This window comes from Chelonia mydas, chromosome 5, assembly GCF_015237465.2.
Source record: "Chelonia mydas isolate rCheMyd1 chromosome 5, rCheMyd1.pri.v2, whole genome shotgun sequence".
Classification (NCBI taxonomy): Eukaryota; Metazoa; Chordata; order Testudines; family Cheloniidae; genus Chelonia; species Chelonia mydas.
In genome coordinates this window covers 66,780,113-66,805,342 of record NC_051245.2, presented here as the reverse complement: position 1 = coordinate 66,805,342, position 25,230 = coordinate 66,780,113, and the positions used below count along the sequence as shown (strand labels likewise).

Below are 25,230 nucleotides of genomic sequence, written 5' to 3'. Positions count from 1 at the left end.
TTTCTTTTTGCGGATACAGACTAACATGGCTGCTACTCTGAAACCTGTCAATGTGTATCTATGTTACTAATAGGTAATCTGAGGGATTTGATGAAAGTTGCATACAGTTGTACAGTAGTGGCAGAGATAGCAATAGAAAAACAGTCTTGAGTCTCAACCACTAGATCACACTCACCCCTAAAAAGTCAGGTTTTATCTCTGTCTGATGTTTTAATGCTACTATTTACCCAGGGATTCTTGTATACAAAGTGTTTTACACAAGTGATTTTTGTGCCACAAATTTATTTGTAGTGGGGAAAGCCAGGGAAATTCCTCTCTCTAAATTAAACGTTCTCTAGCTCAAAATTCAACAACTTCCATACCAGAGGATGTCTCTTTCCTTATGTCTAATGTGTTCTTCTTTAGTTTGCATCATTACTTGGTAAATATATTACAGTATGTTATTTATTTGGTCTATAATTTCAAGAACTTTACATGCATTCCTTCCCCTTTTCTTTCTTTCTTTCTTTCTTTCTTTCTTTCTTTCTTTCTTTTCTTATCTATCTAAATAGTAATTCTGAGTTTATAGTGCTTTGCTAAGTACCTTCATCCCACCCTGTCCTGTATAATATGACATATTGTAAATGTGGTTTATAATGCATGGTAATAGTTGTTAATTACATTACTTCCCTCATCTTTTCAAAGTACACTACCGTAGCTCTTGAGAATCCTTAATAGCAGTTATCAACAACCTTTCTATGTCTTTGGCCCTTAATTGAGTGCTTTTAAAGATTTTTGACCACTTCTATTTTCCTTGATCTTGTTGGGGAGAGATGCCTACAAAGAATTATTTAAATGACTGAGGTTTGGCTGTTTTATACAAATCATTGAGATCATAGGTGGATCATTTTATGTGAGGTATAAACAAAATTTAAAACAGAGTGATAACTTAACCAGACAGTGTATTCCTTTTCTTTGATCTTTTTTGTCCTGTATTTAATTATGATAAGAGAAAAACAAGCTTTTAAAGTTCTGCAATCTTTACAAAACATCTTTCTTTTATTTATTTGGTGACTTCAGTAGTTTGAGAAAGTTTCAATAACAACTTTAATTCTATGGATTTATTCCAGTAACAACAGAGGTTTGTGACCTTTATCTACCTGCCTTGTGTGTTCTTTAAATGATGTGTAGATATAAATTTTTTTTTTATTGCTTAAGAAAGTTATTCTTATTTTTTCCCCCACCCCTGGCCTTACTAAATAGAGGAAATTTCCCAAATTGCATGAAGAATCAGTCCTCTAAGTGTGTAAAGATATGTCTTAATAATGCCTCCCATTATCTCGGACAAACGTCAACATTGCTATTCAGGTACAGTACCCCACAGAGCCTGAAAATATGTCATGGGCTGTGATCTTGTCAGCTGTCATAAATTAAGCAAAGTTAGTTCTAGTAAAAACAAAGCAAAGTTAGCTGTAGCTCACGAAAGCGTATGCTCAAATAAATTTGTTAGTCTCTAAGGTGCCACAAGTCCTCCTTTTCTTAATGCTAAACTAGTGTAACTGGATGTTTCTGAGAATTGGTAAGGCGATACAGAATCTTTCATCACTAGTCTTTCACCACAGTTCAGATATAACCTACATGAGAAGTTCTCAGAAATCATGATCATTTCATGACCGTTGGTGACCTAAGTAAAATGAGTTCATAATTTCCTTATAATTGCCCACAAGTGTCTCAAGTAATGCCATTCTCAGTAAGGAGGACAGAAGTGATTGGCCATGGAGACTGAAGTTCTATCTCACAGGGGGTGTTTCCTCCAGTTTAAGGCTAAGGCACGGTTGATAGAGCAGTGAGTCTAAGTCATACTGCCATTGTCTGTGCTGTACATCTTATATGGATAAACAGATGGCGTAAGTCTCTCGGCCTGGCGGTCCACAAGCACTAAAATTATTTAAAATTTTAGAAACTATCCCCAGTGTAGGTGCTGCAGTCATGGTGATTATTTGGTAGGGGAAGCTGTGGTGATAAGAGTGTCTTCTTTTGGATAAAATTAAAAAGAAAAAAACCACTACACAGATCCCTGAGCATGTATGACACTTTTAACTAGGAGTTATGTAGCAGTGTCAGCACTGGTATCTCAGCAAATTGGCATGCTAGCCATTTAGATTGCAAATTACCTGTTGTTTCCCTATATTTGATGCTGTAAGTTAATCACCATTTTTCAGAGCTAAATTATTATTAGGTGCTGCTGATACTATTTAAAGTTGTGTTGCATTTCAGCTTGTGGCCTCTTGTTCAGCTAGTGTATGTGAAATGCTGTTTGGACTCAGACCTTCTAGGTAAAAAGTGTACTTAAAGTTATAGAATTATTATTCATCAATATGTGGGAGTTGATGTACTGTAAACCATTCAAAACACCATGCTCGTATGCCACATCCATGTGTAAAACTATATGTGGGTTAAGAAAGAGGGAGAGAAATCTAGCTAAATTGTCTTTCTTATGGATGTGAAGCCCAGAATTGTAAGAAAAGTAACCAAAAAAATGTCATATGCAGTGGAGTTGTAGCCATGTTGGTCCCAGGATACTAGAGAGACAAGGTGGGTGAAGAAGTATCTTTTATTGGACAAACTTCTTTTAGTGAGACAAACATGACTATGAGCTTATACAGAGCTCTTCTTCATGTCTGGGAAACATACAGAGTGTCACAGCTAATAAAAGGTGGAACAGATAGTTTAGCATAAGTAGTTAACAGTCAAGGTGAAATGCCCATTAACACCCCTGCAGTGATGGGAGGAAAGAAAGGTGGGAGTGTGGAAGGCATCTTGGGGGCAGGCATTGTTAGTTGATTATAGATTGTTGTAATAAGCTGTCAATCCAGTTTGTCTATTCAGTCCATGATTTTTAGTGTCTAGCAAAGTTACGAATATAAGCTCCCAGGCTTTTCTTTTGAAGGTGTTGTACATGTCCTTTGAGGATGATGACTGAGAAGTCAGATATGGAATGATCGCTTCGTGAAAGGTGTTCATCTACAGGTGATACGGTGTTTGTCTTTTGTCATTTTTCTGTGTGAGTTCCTTTGAAATCATAGTGATTATCTGGTTTTACCCACATAGTTGTTACTGGGGCATTGAGTGCACTAGATGAGGTACACCGTATGTTGTGATAGGCATGTGTAGGACCCATGGATCATGAAAGGTGTGTTGCTGGGGGTTGAGCATCATAGCAGTAGACCTATGTCCTTAGGTTTTGCATTTCTTCTTCTTTCAGGGTCTGGTGCCTCTTTGAGTTGGTAATCCTGGTTTGTGGGGAGCTTGCTTCTGATGATGAGCTTGGAGAAGCCATCCTAATACCCATGGCTGTTCCTGTGGTTTGGACAAAGTGTTTGTTGTTGAATGTAAAATTCTTTTGGGTGAGGATAAAATGGATGAGAAAAGAATGCCAACAGGAAAGGCAAAGTTGTCCAGTGCTCAAAAAAATTTCCACAAAGACCTCCCACACCAAATCAGTGCTATAGACCACTGGCAAGAAAAGGACTGTTGAAGATTGTGATTACTAAGGTGAAATTGATAAAATGTAACTGGCTAAAAGGAAATGTCTCAGTAGGGAATTTCCGTTGTCTCCCACCCTCCAGGAAAGTGGTGCACAACAAATCAAGATCTGAGAATAGTATAGCTATTGTGGGCCTTCATGCTGAGTACTAATGGGACAGTCCTGGGCTCAGTATGATATGAGGAAAGAGGATATATCTAAATTTGCCAGGACACAAACCATTTAGCACTTTGCAGGTGAAACCCAACAATAAAAATTGCAGCCAAAAATCATGTCAAGCACTCCCTTGCAGGAAATACCACATAATAAACAGTCACATTCTGCCCTAATTGAAATTTCTAAACAGTTTGAATAGTCCAACCTTGATGAGATAAATATATCAATAAATTCGTTGCAGAACACAGATGACAAAATACATTCTTGGCAGCCATTGCTATCTGAATAGCAGCTAAGAACAAGCAAAGCGCCTATGTTGTGAATCTGAATAACAAATGCTAGATATATCCCTTATTTGTTTTCTCATGTAATTATGATGGCTGAAATCTTGGCAGACCATGGATTAAACTGTGGACCTCCAGAGCTAAAAGTCTAAAGTTCACTCACTTGGGCTGTAACACATTCATCTCCTCTGAAGATTGGGGACAGAAGGGGACCTGTAACACACACCAGATGATTACATGATCTCTGTAATGCCTTCTGGTCACTTCACCCAGCACATAAGCATTAGCTAACTCAAATCTAGGTTGAGTCTCATCAGTGTCCCAGTCCTGGTTAGGCACTGTTATGACTGAGGTAAATAGTACTGGATGGATTAGATGAAATGGAGGTGTAGAGCTTTGTGTCATCCATATTCTGAAGACACTGCAGCTTATACCTCCCTATTAGCCTGCTAGCAGCCTCATACACCAGCTAAACAGGAGAGGATGGCAGAATTAAAACTGGAGAAACCCAACAAGAGAGATTTCTCCGTGCAGATAAACAAGATCATCTCGGATCTTGCTAAGAAAGAAGAGAATGGAGCTACTCTCATCATTCTGTCAAAAAAACCACATGGTTATGTTAAAGATAGCTGACACATATAACAGAATCAGCACTGATGCCTGATCATTGTGCATAGCCAGAAAGAAATCATCTTGAACCAGGATGTAATAATTATTTCCTTAACTGATGCTGGAATCTTGCTTTCCAACAGCAAAATATTGATGATTGATTCCAAAAATGCCCCAAAGACATGCCTTCACCAAATAAAACCGGCAAGTATCCAACTTGCATGTTGCAACCTGAATGTCTTCTGGCACCTCCAGAATCTCAGAGAGTAACAGCGACTGAAATTCCTCTTCAAAAATAGAAATGGTGCTAATAAGGGAAAATATTTGAAGAGCTTGTCAAGACTCAGACCTCACCAGTGACCAATGGCATTAGACCATAGATCATCAAGTTGGTGTGACGCCTTAGGCTTTTGCTGGACTCATCGCCACTGCAGGAGTAATAGACTCAAAAATTGCTACTGTAGTGAGGAATTTTCGATGGATGACTTACCAGGAAACTGCATCTTTTTTTCTCAGGAATGGACCAGCATCCTTCATGCTAAACTCATTATGTGATGCCAGAGTCTGAAAATTACAGGTGTCAAAAGAAAACTGAAGTTGGTGCAGCATATGGTAGCATATATATCAGAACAGTGCAAGACATTGCCTCTGCTTTGTGAATTCATTGGTTCTCCATTCATTTCAGAACAGAATTCAAAGATCTGGTCCTAACCTATAAAGCCCTTAATGAACTGGTAAAGATGAACAGAGAAAATGCCATTTGTTCTTGACTGCTACTTTTCATCATAATATGGTCCAGCTCTCAGATACCAATGTTCTAAGCACCTTGTAAAAAACTGCAATATAAAGACTGATAGAAACATAAGCTGAGGAAGCTCTGCATTGTCACCAATAGACATGATTCTGCTACCATGGAGACAGATAGATCAGTATGAATCTGACTACTTGTAGCACCTTAGTGACTAACCAGTTTATTTGAGCATCCGATGAAGTGAGCTGTAGCTCATGAAAGCTTATGCTCAAATAAATTGGTTAGTCTCTAAGGTGCCACAAGTACTCCTTTTCTTTTTGAAAATACAGACTAACACGGCTGTTACTCTGAAACCTATGAATCTGAGTGATCTTATCTGCAAAATAATTTGAATTTATAATTTAATAGAATGAGGTTACTTATGCATCCAGAATGAGTTCTGTTTTCCCTATCTTTGAGCAACAAGGTTGTCTACCTGTCCTGCAAATAATCAACAAACTGTTTTGGGCTTCAAATTAAACAGCATAAACTAGTAATTTCATTAGGAGTTAGAGAGAGACTAATATTTCTCAAATATCCCAATCAATATTTCCTAGGTATAGCCTAGGTAAATAGTAACCACTCTGAATTAGATTTTGAATAATATAAAGCAGCATATTGAAGCTTGGGAGTATTGTTTGCGCCTACTGACTACCAGACATCAGCAGAGTTGTTTAACCATCTGGGGGGAAAAGTAAGCATACGTTTTTGTTTTCTTGGTGCTTATTTCTTCTCTGATTTCACAACTTTGTACATGTGGAAACTGTGTAATTCCTCCTCTCCCCTCCCTCCCCCCACACACTGTTTCTAACAAGCTAACCCTAAGCATTCTAACCTAACCCTAAGCTAACCCTAACCCCTCTAACCTTCTAACCCTAAGCATTCACACTAGCTACATTCGTTTTCCACCATCTTCCCTGGTGAGTAAAGAAGTGTGCCTAAACTGCTTATATACAGATTGAGTGGGAAATCAAACCAAGGCTACCTGATTTTAGTGACTATCAGATTTCTAAGCTAAGGCCAATAATACAGTCCTTACCTTTGGAAAGCTTGCATCAACTGTAATATTTCTTAATTTAATAAAAAGGTTAGGAAGGACAATTCATATGTTAATAAATTGTGATCAAAATAAAAAGTGTAGCTTGCTTTGACTCCAACAAAACCATTTTACCACAGGAAAAGTGAGGATGGATGGGTTTGCCATTTTAGTTACTTAGACTGCTTTATTAATAATTCTTTGGAAGCTGACATTCCCTCAAAATAGGCAGTGTTTAATCTCAGGGTCCTTGACTGAAATTGTCTACCTGCCAATGAGCAGAAGTGGAATCCACAAGACTTTGTTTGCCTATCTAGCACATAGATTTTAACTGATTTAGATAAGAATGGTCCATCTAGCTCAGTATCCTGTCTTCCAACAGTGGCCAATGCCAGAGGCTTCAGAAGGAATGAACAGAACTAATCATCAGTGATCCATCCCCTGTCGTCCACTCCCAGTTTCTGTCAAATAGAGGCTAGGGATACTCAGAGTATGCATCCCTGCACATCATGGCTAATAGCCATTGATGGGGCTATCCTCCAGAAAGTCATCCAGTCCTTTTTTTAACTCTGTTGTAATTTTGACCTTCACAACATCTCCTGGCAAAGAGGTCCACAGGTTGACTGTGCTTTGTGTAAAGAAGTATTTCCTTTCATTTGTTTTAAACCTGCTGCCTATTAATTTCATTGGGTAACCCCTAGTTCTTGTGTTAAGTGAAGGAGTATATAACACTTCCTTATTTACTTTCTCCATACCAATCATGATTTTATAGACCTCTATCATATCCCCCCTTAGCTCTCTCTTTTCCAAGCTGAAATGTCCCAGTCCTATTAATCTCTCCTTGTATGGAAGCTGTTCCATATCCCTAATAATTTTTGTTGCTCTTTTCTGTAGCTTTTCCAATTCCAATATATCTTTTTTTAGTTGGGGCAACCAGATTTGCATGCAGTATTCAAGATGTGGGTATACCATGGATTTATGTAAAGGCATGGATTTATGTCTTCTTATCTATCCCTTTGCTAATGATTCCCAACATTCTGTTAGCTTTTTTGACTGCCACTGTACATTGAGTGGATGTTTTCCAAGAACTCTTCACAATGACTCCAAGATCTCTTTCTTGAATGGTAACAGCTAATTTAGACCTCATCATTTTGTATGTATCGTTGGGGAGTATGTTTTCCATTGTGCATTATGTTGCATTTATCAACACTGAATTTCATCTGCCATTTTGTTGCCTGGTCACCTAGTTTTGTGAGCTCCCTTTGTAATTCTTTGCAGTCTGCTTTGGACTTAATCATCTTGAGTAGTTTTGTGTCCTCTGCAAATTTTACCACCTCACTATTTACCCATTTTTCCAGATCATTTATGAATATGTTGAATAGCCCTGGTCCCAGTACAGACCCCACAAGGAACACTACTATTTACCTCTCTCCATTTTGAAAACTGACCATTTATTCCTATCCTTTATTTCCCATCTTTTAATCATTAATTGATCTATGGGAGCACCTTCCCTCATGTCCCATGACAGCTTACTTTGCTTAAGAGCCTTTGGTGAGGGACTTTGTCAAAGGCTCTCTGAAAATCCAAGTATCCTATATCCACTAGTAGATCACCCTTGTCCACGTTTGTTGCCCCTAAAAGAATTCTAGTAGATAGGTGAGGCATAATTTCCCTTAACAAAAGCCATGTTGACTCTTTCCCAACATATTGTGTTAATCTATGGGTCTGATAGGTCTGTTCTTTACTATATTTTCAACCAGTTTGCCTGGTACTGAAGTTATTGGCCTGTAATTGCCGGGATTGCCTCTGGAGACTTTTTTACTAATTGGTATCTCATTAGCTATTCTCCAGTCATCTGCTATAGAAGCTGATTTAAATGATAGGTTACATAGCACAGTTAGTAATTCTGCAATTTTGTATTTGAGTTCCTTCAGAATTCTTGGGTGAATACCATCTGGTCCTAGTGACTTATTACTGTTTAATTTATCCGTTTGTTCCAAACCCTCCTCTAATGACACCTCAATCTGGAAGTTCCTCAGATTTGTCTCCTAAAAAGAATGTTTCAGGTGTGAGGATCTCTCTCACTTCCTCTGCAGTGAAGACTGATACAAAGAATTCATTTAGTTTCTCAGCAAAGGGCTTATCTTCCTTGAGTGCTCCTTTAGCACCTCAATCATCTAGTGGCCCCATTGATTGTTTAGCAGACTTCCTGCTTCTGATGTACTTAAAAAAATGTTTGCTGTTACTTTTATAATCTTTGACTAATTGCTCTTCAAAATCTTTTTTGGCCTGCCTAATTATACTTTTACATTTTGTATATGGGAATTATTTTGATTCAGGGATGCAACCTGTGTTTTTCTGTATCTTATTACAACTACTCAAGGATAAAGTTTCCAACTGGGGCAAATTAGTCACACTACCTAAATATAGCTTTAAAAAACCTTATCCTTTGGTTTTCTGTCTAGTTAGATTATTTCCCAACAAGATTTTGTTATTCATTTTAGGACTTTGGAAAAAGCAGACGTTTAAATACTAAGCAATATTTAAAATATGTATTTGCAAAACACAATTGGCAGTGTACTAAGATTATAATATAAAGAAGGAAACTCTCCCTTCCCAGTCCAGAAGAAAATATTTTGCTAGCATCACCTCTGAATTACAGATGTAATTTTATTTCCTATAAGCAGTGACAGCGTCATCAGGCATTTTTCTCAAGTAATGTACCAGTGATAGGAGTGCTAGATAGGCAACCTTGTTGAAGGGAATTCCTAATCGTTTCAAAAATAGGTCCTGAAATCTTGCCTTTAAACGTTTTATAAGAGTCACAGCCGTCTGTCTCTGCATCATTTCTAGATTTAAAGTGAGTGAAACATCTTAGAACTGTGGTATACCCCATCAAGATTTATAGTAATATTTCAGTCCAATTGAGAGGCTTAAGATTATACAGAAATTTTATATCAGTTTTAGGTGTGGGGTATTGAACTTCAGATAAGATTTGTATACTGAAAATTTCCCATGTCTTTGTTAGTATTGCATGACATAAGAGTTCTGCCAAGGAAGTTTTGTAAGCCTTGCTAGCATTTTACCTGTCTTATTACTCTGTTGAATAAGTCAGTGTCTTGCAAATAATGATGGAGCATTAGCCTGTACTAGGTGCTTTAGAGTTTCACTTGCACAAATTTTACACTAGTGAAATGCCATTTGACTTAGTGTTCACAAATCAAAAGTCCCTTTGTAGAGGCTGAGGCCATATCTATACATACTGTAGTGCAGCGGCGCAGCTGTAGCACATCTGGTGAAGATGCTCTGTGTCAGCGGGAGAAGCTCTCCCTGTGCTCACGAGGGGGTTGGAATATACACACCTTTGAGTGACATAAGTTTTGCCAACGTACACTGTAGTGTAGACATAGCCTTGAGATTGGGGAAAGGTATTCAGTGTCACAGCTAAATACAAGTGGAACAGAGTGTTTAGCATAAGAAGTTAACACTAGTTGCAAGAGATCATTAAAGGTGAAGTAGACTGTTAACACCTCTGCAGCTGTAAGAAAAGGATGGTTAGTTGGTTACACGTTGTTGTAATGAGCATAAATCCTGTGTCTTTATTGAGTCTATAATTTATTGGGTCTATCAAAGTTATGATTTTAAAATGCTCGTCTTTTGAAGGTGTTGTGCAGGTTTTCATTGACGATGAAGGCTGAAAAGTCAGATACGAGTGATCATTTTGCGAGAAGTGTTTGCCCATAGGTGCTAGGGTGTTTTTGTCTTTTATTGTGTTTTTGTATGAGTTCATTTGAGGAGAGTAGTGATTCCACTCTATTTAGTTATCTTGGTTCTTATTTTTTTACCTATAACCATTGTGTTTAAGCAGGAACTTGTAAGAAGCAGTAGCTATATAGAGAGAGGGAGAGAGAGAGAGTTACAGACACATGCTATATAGATTTTAATGACTTCTGGCAATAGGACTGAAATACTTAGCACTTAAGTAAAAAGAAAAGGAGTACTTGTGACACCTTAGAGACTAACAAATTTATTAGAGCATAAGCTTTCGTGAGCTACAGCTCACTTCATTGGATGCATGAATACATCGGATACAGACTAACACGGCTACTACTCTGAAACTTAGCACTTAAGTAGTGCTTTTATAATTTCAAAGAACTTACTGAACAAACATTAAATAAAAAATCTTCAAAACACCACTGTAAATTAGAGAAATATTATTTACTTCCATTTACAAAAGGGGGAACTGAGATGCAGATATTTTGTAATATGCCCAAAGTCACACAGGGAGTCATTGTCAATACCTGAATTAGAGCTCAGGAGTTCTTGACTCCGAGTTTTGTTTTCAGTCCACTACACCACATTGACTACTATGTTCTGCACTATTTATTTCCAAAAGGGTTAAAATTAATAAAATTCTGGGGGTTTGGGTTCCATTTTTGTGAGGCACAATCAGTAACAGTAATTGGCCCAATTATGGTAATGATTTTAGAATAGAGACCAACCAAAAGGTATTGATGGGTGAACCTCAATAGAATTAGTTAAGATAAGGATTTAAAATTTTAGTTGCTTAACTTCAAAAGCTTCACCAAATTTATTCTAACTGCTTTGGTCTGGAAATTGAGCTGTGAATCTGTGAGAACAGGGTTTCTTGTGAAACTCAGCCTAGAAATAATGTGCATATTTTTTAACAGTGAGGGTAATGACCATTGGAACAACTTACCAAGGGCTTTGGTGGATTCTGCATCACAGGAAATTTTAAAATCATGAATGGATGTTTTTCTAAAAGAGATCCTTTAGTTCAAGCACAGATATTGGAATTGAAGCAGAAGTTAATACAGGGAAATCCTATGGCCTGTGTTATGCAGAAGGTCAGATGGTCCCTTCTGGCCCTAAAATGTGTGAACCTATGAAAGTGTTCAGTGTGGCCAGAAGTAGCACTTGGGATGGTACTCTGGTACTTAGATACATGTCCTTGCTGAGACCTGAGCTGTATGAACACTGAACATTTTGGTTAGTTTTCTTAAAACTTCAAAGTGTTAAGTGTTGAGTGAAAGTTTCTGTTCTTTCCTATTTCATTAAAAAAATGCACCCAACTCTTCTAGAAGGATATGTGTTTTAGAAAAGCATTTTCAAAAGGTTCAGGTATAATGCAGTGCCCTTTATGTAGAAGGGCTTCCGCACATTAAACAAGACTATTTTCTTGCTGTAGAGAACAGCTGGTTTTGAGTACTCTGTTTACTAATATGCCAGAAACAAGATGACACAAAAGCATTTAACAAACAAATAAAAACCCATCATCATTGAGTCTAAATTATCATTATATATGAAGGCCTCTTTAACTCTGAAGTAAACTATCATAATCCTTAAAATGCAGAGTTGTTGTAGCCATGCTGGTCCCAGGATATTAGAGAGACAAGGTGGATGGGGTGATACTTTTTATTGACCCAACTTGTGTTGGTGAGAGAGACAAGCTTTCGAGCCACACAGAGCTCTTTCTTGAAACCTGGTCTCTCTCACCAACAGAAGTTGGTCCAATAAAAGATATTACCTCACACACCTTGTATCTCTAATAATCTGTAACAGGCAGAAGGAAGTGGGACCAACCTTGCTAGCAGAGGTGCTGTGCCTGGCCAGAGTTTAAAGCTGCCTTTCCCTACCTTTATTAGGGGAGAGTTCTGTCCAGCATTCTCAGGAGTGAATCTCTTTTGCACCCGTAGTAGCTCCTGCACCAATGGTTAAGGGGTCCCTGAATCTTTCTCCATGTATGAGATCAAATAATTATACTTGGCAATTATAAAGTGCCTTTCATCTAAAGATCTCAAAGCCCTTTTCAGTATGCATTATCCTCACAGCACCTCTCTGTATAATTCCCATTTTACAAATTAAATCAAGCCACAGGGAGGTGAAGTGTTTTACCCAAATTCACAGTTGCTTGCAAAGCTAGAAATACAATCCAGATATCCTGACTCCCAAGTCCCTACTCTAATCCCTATACAGTGCTCACCACTGAAATTTTTACAGTTTTGCTGTTTCAAATAGGTAATATTACCATCGTTTTCCTTATAGTCATGCATGGGGAATGCCATAATGTGTGAATTATTTGCAAAGGCATTTATACAGGTTGTGGTGGTGACAACTGTAACACAGTGTCATCCATCTGAATCATAAATAAAATTGACCAAAAGGCAAATAATATGCAGGTTTCTCAAGAAAGCACTAAAGAGCACTTAGTTCTGACCTTAAGTAACATAAATCTGAGTTACTAAAGAGCAATCTTGTACTTAAAAGGAGATCTTGTTTAAATCAGTTATTAACAGGCATACAGAAAAAGTGGATGGGACGTGGTGGAGGAGGGGCTCTTTGAGCAAAATAACCTGTTTTCCTTTTCAAAATCCTTTAGAGGGCATAATAATTAAGTGTTTTATTGGGTTTTTTAAAACATAGTCTGTGAATGTGCGTGGGGAAGTGCACCATCCTGGCAGCAGTTCCTGAGGGCCTGATTTCCATGTCGCTTACACCATTACACTAGCATACTCTTATTTACTTCTTGGTTTACATCAGTGTGAGAGGACAATCAGGCCATCTAGCATACATGGAGACATAATACCTTGATGAATGATTAAGGGGCAGCCAAGTGTGCAATGTGCATTCTATCTACAGTGGCTGAGCTATGCAGGTTGGCGTAGCATGAAGAGCCATGCCATGCCCTGTCCCACTCTGGCCCCTTTGGTAATTCTAGCACTGGTGACTCTAGAGACTCTCCTGATGCTTGTACTTTGGGAATGTAAGGACTGAGATGTTGGCTATCACGTACCCTGGGTAGAAAGAGAGGCCCATAACACTCTCTTCCTCTCTTCCCTCTTCTGTATGTCCATACAGGGCTAGCTCCAACCTAGCCTCATATTGCTTCTTTGTCGTTTAACCTAATAATATACAATAGCACAACTAAAATGTTTAAAAAGGAAGGCATTATTTATTTGTTCAATATAGACAAAAATCACTGCTGGCAAAAATTTTCCAACTCTATTGTAGTCAGTGGAATTGATTGCTCTTGTTTATTCAGTGGAAATATTGGCCCTATGAATTTAAGATGTTACACTTGAAGTTCTTGCTATTAAAAAGGTTGATGGCCTCTCTTCATCTGTCATCCATGTTTCAAAAGCTTATAGAAAATGGATAAAATGTAACATTTAATTGTCTTGCAGTCTCTAGCATCCCTAGTAGTGGACTTTTCCCTCAAGGTTCGTCCAAACAAGTCCTAAATCTTTATTATTTTCCACAGTTGCTGTTATTCTGTAAATCTGTTGTAACAGCACCTAATACTTCCAGTCAAGTGAGGAGCCTGGTGCATCAAAAGCCACCTCCAGTACTATTAATGTGTAGGCCTGCAAGGAGAATGAGACAATTAGCTGATTCTCCCCTTCTTTTCTGTTTTTCAGTCCCCCAAATTAATACAAATCAATTGCTAGTGTTCCACACCATTAGGGTAGCAAAAATTCTAAAGACATTTAATTTTAAAAACTACTAGAAATCTGAAAATAAATATCTGTCCACTTTTTGTGTCTTCTAGCATGACAAAATATTTATTAATTTCCGCTGTTTTAAGGAGCAAAGCTTCTTGGTAAAAATGATTTTCTAATGACATTGGCTTTCTAGAGAATACAACTTTGCTAGTGAGAATTTAATGACTGCCCTACGATAACTGTTGTTAACTCGTGGAAGTAGTGACATTTTGCAGATCAGTCCCTGACTACACCATAGTCTGCTCAAAACGTGCGTTGCACACACTATTTAATGCTTTTAATTGCAAGTCTTAGTCTGCTTTCTCTTGCTTGCAATTAATGTCTGTTGCTATAGAACATCTCTAATGCTCAATTGAAAAGTAATTTACAAGCATATATTTTCTACTGAAATTTAATTCAGCAGATTATTTAATTGTGTCCTATGATAGTGAAAAGAGAAGTGAAAAGCCAGTTTCTCATTGGTATAGAGCATTCACAAACAAATATATAGAAAGGGACAAATTTATACATACCTTAAATACAAAATAAGCAATAACAGGCTGTCCTGTGTCCAAATATACACACACATTTTTAAATAAAGAGTCATAGATTTTCTTTACATGGTGTTTTGGAAAGATTCATTTGATTTTATTATAGTTTTTATAGATGCTGGATAATACAACGCTACTTTCATTTTGTTACTTCTCCCACTGTTCCTCTGAACCTGAGTACAAATTTCCTAGGAGTTTATCGGTTCCTTAGTATCCTATATCCGATCCCTTTGCCTGGATGGGAGATTTTTCTGAGCTACAACTGCATTATTTGCCTCTTTTTGAGTTTTTAAATTATTCTGATTTACTGATTACTGAGTACTGATTTAATCCCTTTTCCCATTCATTTTATGCTTATCCTATCTGCAGCCTCTCCTCTCTACCTCTATCTTACTTGCAAAGCCATCCTTTCTGAGAACCCTGATGCATCTCTTTCACAAAAGTGTTCTGTCTCCACCAGTTTGTGCGTTAGAGCTCCATATTCATTCCAAAATCTGCTTCTCTTCTCAATGTACTACAGTGCTGTTCTTGCTTATGTTTTAAAAGATAGCAGGCATTTGGTTTTCTGCTCACAAAGATATCTGTGCTAATCAAATGCAAAAGTGACTTGGCATGCACATTCTGATGTTTTTTGAATCTCATCAAGTCATGTATTAATGTGTCTCTAATGGTATGATTTCTTTTCACACCTCTACGGTGATTGAAACTCAGTCCTTTTAAGTGAGATCTCCTAACCAGTGTATGGCAGTTCCAATTAGCTTCTCTTGGGCCTGAAGTGCATCACAAACGGTAACAAGGTCTCCCAGGAACACTTTTGTTGCAAGTACTGTAGTCATATTTCCTCATTAGTTCCTTTCAATTGTCACTAATGCCATGTTCCAAGCTTTTGAGAAGTAGACCAAAAACAGAAAAACTAAGCATCAGTGTAGAATAGACAATTATTTTTCATATTTCAAGACCCCTTTGAATGCCTTTGATAGTTTTGAAGCTTACACAGTTTAATTTATTAACCATTACCACTTACTAAAGTCAGAGGATTTAGTGATTTGTTGCCTCGGAAAAGAGAAAAAATATTTTGTCATGGCCGATGGTTCATTTTCTAAATTTGTGATTTTTTAACATTATTTTTAGTCTTTTAATTAAATTTTGTACAAACTATGAGCAAAATAAGAAAAACATAAAGTGTTTAACCATGTTATGTGTACTTTTATGTGGGTACCGTCAAAACCAATAGGCCTCAATTTTTGGTATGGTCTGTGTGTGTCCAGATCATGCTGTTTTTCTGCTCCACTTGTCAGCACAGTTCTTGGGAGGATAACAGTTTTTGGAGACTCTTGCCCTTGCGGACGCTCTAAAGGAATGATTTTTTTTTAACATTTCATTACTCTGCCTGCTTGTGTATGTAGAACTGAGAAGGGCTGAGCAAAGGAACAGCACAATATGGAGGTGCACTGTTGCACACTATCTCCAGGGTTTGTCAACAGTGGTCCTTCTAACCTAGGAAGCTGAGATTTTAACAATGTTGCAGTTGTTTTTTGTCAAGTTGTCATGCTTTTCAGAAATATGAAGACATTTTTAACTAATAGGTGTAAGAGGCAGTTTTGATCCTGCCATCCTCAGAACACCACTGAACTATGGGAGTTTGAAACTCCATTCATCATCACAGTACTGAATAGATTCTGGTTGCACACATTTCGTATTGTAACACTTCATATTTACATTAGTTATGTTCTTCCTCTGTGAAATATTATTTAATTAGTTTTGTACCGTAAAATAATTTTGTGCTATTTGCCTTTTCCTGGGCTCTGTACATTTGCTTGTTCAGGCTACCAACTATCAAATTTGATAAAAACTAACTGCATATCAGTCTGTCAGAGAGTAGTCTTCATAAAACTTACGGTGGATGTGGAAAAGGCTTGGCAAGATGGCACAAGGGCTTTTCCTTTGGCATCTTCAGACTGAGTGAATGAGTAATTACATCCCTCCCATAAAATACACTATTTATAGTTCGCTCTTCTTTGGAATTTTTCCTTTGTTAGATGGTTCTAAAGAGTTCTCCTCCTTTAGAAAAGTCACAAATCAAGTCAGAAGATTATATTTTTAGTGAGCTCAGTTCCTGAGTATCTTGTTTTTATTCTGCAAGCTCTACTAATTGAATTTCTTTAGCCCTTTGATTAGGAATAATTCATTGTTTTGATTATAAAATTGAGGGGCTCAAAAGAATATGTACATGTCAAGTGTATTTTCATAGTCTGGGAAAAACAAAATTTATTTTTATCGTTATTCTAAGACTCACTCCTATTTCCAACTTTCTTTCTGCAAAAACATTTGCTCTTTCTGTAGGTAAATTGACATTAAATAATGAATTGTTCAAAATAATAATTATTTAAAAATCTAACATTTTATGAAAATGGGTGCAAATCAGCCACAATATAAACTTAATGTCTTAAAAAGACAGATATGGCTACAATTTGGGGTAATTTTTTGATGGATTATAGCAAACAGACTAAATATGACTTGGTCCTTGCTTTGTAGAAAAGGTTAATATCATTTGATGCTTTTACCCTTTTTCTTTGATTTCATTTTTAACAATGATTAATAAAGGTAATGAATATACAACTACTTTCCCCTCTCCCTTTCATATTGTAAGGGACATGTTCACAAAAATAGTTTTAATATGTGTTCTTTCCTATACACGTTGATTAGTATGTGGGGGAGGCAATCTAAAGTGTTTTTGATATCCCTACAAATTAATTTACATGCGGGTGAGCTACAGAAGGGAACTAAAAGTGAGAATTAAATGGTGGAGCATAGAGGCAGCTGAAGGCGAACACAGGCATTTCTATAGCATTGTTCTAGCTATATTAAAAATTGCATGCTTTCAAAGAAATATGTGATCAATTCATTTATTTGGATGCCCCAGGTGATTCAGTGTTTTCATAAAATGAAAAATGGACACATTTTGACAAGGGGTTTCATGTATTCAAATGTAGTGCAATCAGCTGAAAATTGTGAAAAATTTACTCGGATTGTAGAAAGTTGAACCGTGTTTTCAATTTAAATTCTGTGTAGTTGCTCTGAAAACTGTAGAGGATTCCACAAGCCATGCAATGGGGGTTCAACTCTCACAATTAGAATAGCACAATTTGGGAAAATTAAAGAATAGGCAGTGTATGCAAGTCCCTTGCGTCCTAGTTAGTGAACTCATGTGATTATGTTAAAATTTAAGCTTTCATTAAAAATAATGCAATCTTGTATTTATGTTCATGGAGAAAAGTTGTAAAATATAAACTGAGTGTAAATCAATGCAGTGCATCTGTCTCAGTCTTCGGCAAACCTGAAAAACAGTTCTGAGAAACATAAATTGCCTCCAGACTTGGGTGCTCCTGAACCCCAGAAACCTCTCCTAATGCCATTCTTAAGAGGTGTGGGGCCATGACATGGGTAGGGGAAGCCATTTAGGGCAATGGATTGCCTTCACCTGGCCCTGAACACGGTGTGTTTGCAATGTTTCATAATTGACGACAAAATGAAAAACTAGGTTGTTTCTTTGGTTTGACTCTCTTCAGGTAGTAATGTTCAGGATTAATTATAATGCTGTGTGCTTGCTCAGTTAACCTTCTCTTGGTAAACACTGACATAATTATAAAAAATTCTAAACCTTATAGAATACATCTCATTAGACACAATAATATAAATAATTTTTTCCAAGATTAGAAGTTGGCCCAAAGTGTGTAATGTATGTAAGAAACATTTTCAAATTAGAATTGGAACTTCAGTTCTGTGCCTCATGACTTACCTCATAAATATTAATAGACAACATATCAAAATGTTCCTGTTAATTAAAAGGGCTGTTCAGCTTTTAATTTATCTAATTTGCAGATGTATGGTAGACTGCAAGTAGTTCTTGTTAAAATGTATCTAGTCTCATTTTGTAGGAGGATAATTTTCTTTTTCTTCAGATTATGGATGTGTGTAGTAAAACAGTATTATCATGGAATACAATATATAAATAAAGTCTTACATTTATTTGTCTTAAAAATAATCACTTTGTGCCACCTCACAAAGGCAATAAATTCCTCTGCCAAAATGAGGTCCTCCAAAAATGTAAATGCATTTAATAAATTTTATACAATAAGAGGGTTTAACTGTCTAGATAGTTTCTGATTTGTATAAAAGTAACCTGATGAACCTGCATAGTTCTAGAACATAAGAATGGCCATACTGGGTCAGACCAACAGTGGCCAATACCAGGTGCCCCAGACGGAGTGAACCTAACAGGTAATGATCAAGTGATCTCTCTCCTGCCATCCATCTCCACCCTCTGACAAACAGAGGCCAGGGACACCATTCCTTACCCATCCTGGCTAATAGCCATTAATGGACTTAACCTCCATGAATTTATCCAGTTCTCTTTTAAACCCTGTTAGAGTCCTAGCCTTCACAACCTCCTCAGGCAAGGAGTTCCACAGGTTGACTGTGCGCTGTATGAAGAAGAATTCCTTTTATTTGTTTTAAAGCTGCTGCCCATTAATTTCATTTGGTGGCCCCTAGTTCTTATATTATGGGAACAAGTAAATAACTTTTCTTTATTCACTTTCTCCACACCACTCTTGATTTTATATACCTCTATCATATCCCCCCTTAGTCTCCTCTTTTCCAAGATGCAAAGTCCTAGCCTCTTTAATCTCTCCTCATATGGGACCTGTTCCAAACCCCTAATCATTTTAGTTGCCCTTTTCTGAACCTTTTCTAATGCCCGTATATCTTTTTTGAGATGAGGGGACTACATCTGTATGCAGTATTCAAGATGCAGGCGTACCATGGATTTATATAAGGGCAATAAGATATTCTCCGTCTTATTCTCTATCCATTTTTTAATGATTCCTCACATCCTGTTTGCTTTTTTGACTGCCACTGCACGCAGCGTGGACATCTTCAAAGAATTATACACGATGACTCCAAGATCTTTCTCCTGATTAGTGGTAGCTAAATTAGCCCCCATCAAATTGTATGTATAGTTGGGATTATTTTTTCCAATGTGCATTACTTTACATTTATCCACATTAAATTTCATTTGCCATTTTGTTGCCCAATCACTTAGTTTTGTGAGATCTTTTTGAAGTTCTTCACAGTCTGCTTTGGTCTTAACTATCTTGAGCAGAAAGAAAAGGAGTACTTGTGGCACTTTAGAGACTAACCAATTTATTTGAGCATAAGCTTTCGTGAGCTACAGCTCACTTCATCGGATGCATACTGTGGAAAGTATAGAAGATCTTTTTATACACACAAAGCATGAAAAAATGGGTGTTTACCACTTCAAAAGGTTTTCTCTCCCCCCACCCCACTCTCCTGCTGGTAATAGCTTATCTAACGTGATCACTCTCCTTACAATGTGTATGATAATCAAGGTGGGCCATTTCCACCACAAATCCAGGGTTTAACAAGAACGTCTGGGGGGGTAGGAAAAAACAAGGGGAAATAGGTTACCTTGCATAATGACTTAGCCACTCCCAGTCTCTATTCAAGCCTAAGTTAATTGTATCCAATTTGCAAATGAATTCCAATTCAACAGTCTCTCGCTGGAGTCTGGTTTTGAAGTTTTTTTGTTGTAATATCGCAACTTTCATGTCTGTAATTGCATGACCAGAGAGATTGAAGTGTTCTCCGACTGGTTTATGAATGTTATAATTCTTGACATCTGATTTGTGTCCATTTATTCTTTTATGTAGAGACTGTACAGTTTGACCAATGTACATGGCAGAGGGGCATTGCTGGCACATGATGGCATATATCACATTGGTGGATGTGCAGGTGAACGAGCCTCTGATAGTGTGGCTGATGTTATTAGGCCCTGTGATAGTGTCCCCTGAATAGATATGTGGGCACAGTTGGCAACGGGCTTTGTTGCAACGATAGGTTCCTGGGTTAGTGGTTCCGTTGTGTGGTATGTGGTTGCTGGTGAGTATTTGCTTCAGGTTGGGGGGCTGTCTGTAGGCAAGGACTGGCCTGTCTCCCAAGATTTGTGAGAGTGTTGGGTCATCCTTCAGGATAGGTTGTAGATCCTTAATAATGCGTTGGAGGGGTTTTAGTTGGGGGCTGAAGGTGACGGCTAGTGGCGTTCTGTTATTTGTGCTGGAAATGGCCCAACTTGATTATCATACACATTGTAAGGAGAGTGATCTCTTTAGATAAGCTATTACCAGCAGGAGAGTGGGGTGGGGGGAGAGAAAACCTTTTGTAGTGCTAAACACCCATTTTTTCATGCTTTGTGTGTATAAAAAGATCTTCTATACTTTCCACAGTATGCATCCGATGAAGTGAGCTGTTGCTCACGAAAGCTTATGCTCAAATAAATTGGTTAGTCTCTAAGGTGCCACAAGTACTCCTTTTCTTTTTGCGAATACAGACTAACTCGGCTGTTACTCTGAAGCCTATCTTGAGCAGTTGAGTATCATCTGCAAACTTTGCCACCTCACTGTTTACCCCTTTCTCCAGATCATTTACGAATAAGTTGAATAGGATTGGTCCTAGGACTGACCCTTGGGGAACACCACTAATTACCCCTCTCCATTCTGAAAATTTACCATTTATTCCTACCCTTTGTTCCCTGCCTTTTAACCAGTTCTCGATCCATGAAAGGATCTTTCCTCTTATCCCATGACAATTTAATTTACATAAGAGCCTTTGGTGAAGGATCTTGTCAAAGGCTTTCTGGAAATCTAAGTACACTATGTCCACTGGATCCCCCTTGTCCACGTTTGTTGACCCCCTCAAAGAACTCTAATAGATTAGTAAGAATGATTTCCCTTTACAGAAACCATGTTGACTTTTGCCCAACAATTTATGCTCTTCTATGTGTCTGACAATTTTATTCTTTACTATTGTTTCAACTAATTTGCCTGGTACTGACGTTAGACTTACTGGTCTGTAATTGCCAGGATCACCTCTAAAGCCCTTTTTAAATATTGGTGTTACATTAGTTATCTTCCAGTCATTGGGTACAGTAGCTGATTTAAAGGACAGGTTATAAACCATAGTTAATAGTTCCGCAATTTCACATTTGAGTTCTTTCAGAACTCTTGGGTGAATGCCATCTGGTCCCAGTGACTTGTTACTGTTAAGTTTCTCAATTAATTCCAAAACCTCCTCTAGTGACGTTTCAATCTGTGATAATTCCTCAGATTTGTCACCTACAAAAGACGGCTCAGGTTGGGGAATCTCCCTAACATCCTCAGCCGTGAAGACTGAAGTAATCGATAATGTGAAAAGAGTTGGTCTCAGTCCAGTTCCCAGAGTGAAAATCACCATCACAGTTGATGCTAATAGGCGCCCTTGTTGGCAGTGTCAGTAGAGAAGAGAAGGACTGGAATGGACATGGAAACTGTATTATCCTCTGTCCCCTAGAATTTTTACTTAAAGTCAAGGTTGAGATGCAATGGTAAGAAAGTTTTCAGTCTTTCTACATTTGCTGTGTCTGCTCTCTGGTTGAAAAGAGGACTTCGCTCTTCAGTACTGCCACTCTAACAACTTTCCACAGACTAAGTTCACCCAATTTTAGAAAGGAAAATTAAAAAATTATTAAAAATGTGACCTGATGGATGATATAAATTTGGTGAGGGAAATCAAGGTCAAAGTGACCTCCACAGGAAGTTTTTTTAAAAAAGTAGGTTTTGGTTCAGGATGTGAGGAGAGGGAAGGGGACAGATAACACCGAAAGTATGTGATGCTGTTATCACTGTAAATTCTAACAGCTGTTCTGATTTAAGAAATCAAATTGTCAGCATCAACAATAAAATCAGGTTGGGGAATATACTGCTGCTCCCACTGCTGCTGTGTGGAGTGTGTTCCTGAGGGTATAAATGTATTTTCCCCAAAAGATTATGAAGAATTCAAGCATACATATTTTCACTTTAAAGTTAGCAAATATTTTTATCCTGAGTAATGCAGTTGGATTGACTTGGGAGCTGTAGCAGTCTATTGGGTCAATGACCTGCAAATTAAAGAGGACCCATTCTGGCTCTAAAGGAATTGTTACAATCTATCTTGCAAAAAATCCTCTTTTAAAAATGTGTCTATGTAGAAAGTTACCCACTCAGCAGGCTATCACAGCTTGTCTAATGAGCAAGGAATACATTTTAAAATTAGCAGAACAAAAAGACATTTGATGGTACACGATTGATACTGTGTAAATAATACAGTTGTAAACATAACATATATAGAGATATTAATCCAGATTCAGTTATAATTAAATTATAAAGGATAAACACATATTTTACAATATATTTAGTTCATTTCCCCCCTTTTTTTTGTACTTACAAGTTAAAGAATGAGAGAATTCACAGATAAAGAACTGTTCAATTATATAGTTGTGACAAACCAAACAGAAATGTAGAAATTCAAACCCCATTTTCATAAATTAGGCCTTCTGTAACAATATATTGGAACACAAATGGTACATGCTATTTCATGACCTGATGAATGCTGATCTCTGCAATAATCACAGTAGAAACATAAAACTGAATTTCAGCCTGACATTTATAATGGCTGGTATATTCTATGTCGCTATTGTAATGTAGCTTACACTTTTTGTCTGCAAAATCTCTCAAAGCTTAAACATTGCATGAAGCAGATCTTGTATCTGATAGTTGCATTGAATTTTACAACAGAAATCAAAACATTGTTTTTTTCAAATAACCTCTATGTGATATTGTATATTGAAACTGCATTAGTGTGTCTTTTTATACCGGTTGTCACAGTCCCACCAGGCTGTTGAGTTTGGGTCCACACAAGTCAGACCATGTATACTTTTAAGCTTACCTTGCTCTGTCTCTTTCTTCGGCCTCTCTTTTTGGGACATGGAAATCTTAGTAGTCAAAAATGTGTCTAATTGAACTCATACATTTTTTAGCATTTGAGTTTAAAAGGTGTGGCTATAATAAATTCTATTGAAAGAGTTCTAGGGAAGGTCACAAAAAGAAGAAAGTTTTGTATAATGCGTTCAGAATTACCTTGTGTTACCGTTGTGGATGAGTCCTTATTGATTTAGTATGAAATGAATTCTTGCAAGTGTGTCTCTTATTTTATGTGTATTCCAGATGTGTGGAGGTCATTGCTAAAGAAGGACAGAACCTGAAAGAGCTGTATTTGGTATCCTGTAAGATTACCGACTATGGTATGTAAAATGGCTATTGTTTTTCACCCTTTGTCAAGACTAATCTGTTGAAACTTTACATGGAGACTTAAAAAGTGAAATTTACCTTGTGATGCTTGTAAAAATGTTGCTGTGACACTAGACAGAGAAGATTTAGAATGGAGAAGCTACAGGACAGGCACTCTGTTAGATTTCAGAGAGCTGCAGATTTATCCTTCATATAGAATTGACTAAAAAAATTTGATTGATCTCTGTGATGAGAGTTTGAGTGTTGATCGATAAACACTCAAATTTAAATTAATTTGCCTCGTGCTCTTCCTTTTTTCTTTGCCCTTAGTTTAAATGGAAATTTGCAGGGTCTAGTAGATATCTAGTCTTTTTAATGAACTCAGACTGGTTCTTCCTTTCAAATCTTGCACTGTTCTGGGATCTGAGAGTTGAAAACAGAGATTATTTTTGGCCCAGAAAAGAGGCAGGGTCATGCAATGGTTCATTAAGAGGTAAATCACATCCACTGCACACCTAGCCTGAGAACAGTGGCTTGGTGCAGGGGAAACAGTGACCCTGGGTTTTGGGAAAAGAATCCTCCTCAGGATGCAAAATGACAATGAAGTCACTTTATGGCTACTGCTGAAGTTTTGGGGTTGTAGTAGCCTCTGCTCTGGTTGAAACCCCTCCCTCCCTTCAGGTAGTAGCAGATCCGCTAGCCATGCCGTATCCTCAAACCTTTCTTCCTTGGAAGGAAGGAATTCCTATAGAGTTCATGGCATCCTGTCCCTCATCCCAACCCAGTGAACTCACATCACCCTCTAAGGGCCTTCTTCTGCTGAAGGGGCTGACAAGGGAGCAGTAGTTTCCCTCAAAAGCAGTATGACCAGACTAGCAAGGTAGTGGGGAAAGGAAGGCAGATGAATGTATTGTATTGGATTTGAATGGAAAGTGAGAGGAAATGGTTATGCATAGATGAGACATGGGAAGAGCGTTGGGTGGGAGGATGGGTGGGGGGATAGGGAGCATCTCCATAGGCTTGGTTGGTTAGATACCATAATTATCCAAACTGCACTGTTACATCAAATATTTTAAGGTTTGCCCATCACTAATTTGTAAGATTCTGTAGTCGTTTCACATCATCAGTGTTCTTGATCTTGTAGTCATTGGGACTTTTCAAACAACTTTTGCAGGTGCTACTAATACTAGATGCTCATGCTGATACTACTAATAAATTAATTACCTTCGTGATAGTGTTAGTAAATTGTTCAGTACAGTAATTGTGGCACTGAACAATTTTTAACATTATTATTGAATTAGTGTATTATCAGTGTTCACTCAAACATATAGCCCTCAACACCACTAAGTAAATAAATGTTATGTCAGCCCCCCCGACAGCTCCATTCTTGTTGTGTTTTGTGTTAAAAATCATGAGTGATGAATGCTGTAGAGAAGCAGTGCTCATAAGCACCACTTAGCCATTGTGAACAACTCAGGAACTCTTACTTAAGTGGGGAAGAAAGGTGCCACTCTCCTTGCAAAGCTCCAGAGGTCCTTAGGGGGAATGGAGCCTCTCACCAGCAGAACTCTGTACTGTAGCGCCACAATAGGACGTGGGAGGAAAGAGAACCAGC

The 25,230-nt window shown here is 37.7% G+C and overlaps 1 protein-coding gene across 8 annotated transcripts in view; it reads left to right on the top strand.

The window, feature by feature from the left end:
• FBXL17 (F-box and leucine rich repeat protein 17) overlaps nt 1-25,230 on the top strand; it is a 475,047-nt gene that overhangs the window by 301,780 nt on the left and 148,037 nt on the right. For 7 of the 8 annotated variants that reach the window (XM_007059572.4, XM_037903338.2, XM_037903339.2 and 4 more), the window contains exon 7: nt 23,553-23,629. In XM_007059572.4, coding sequence (XP_007059634.2) covers nt 23,553-23,629 — 77 coding nt within the window. Of the gene's footprint in view, nt 1-2,929; nt 2,997-23,552; nt 23,630-25,230 lie in introns of those variants that run through there. The other variant, XM_043546252.1, reaches the window with a different exon arrangement.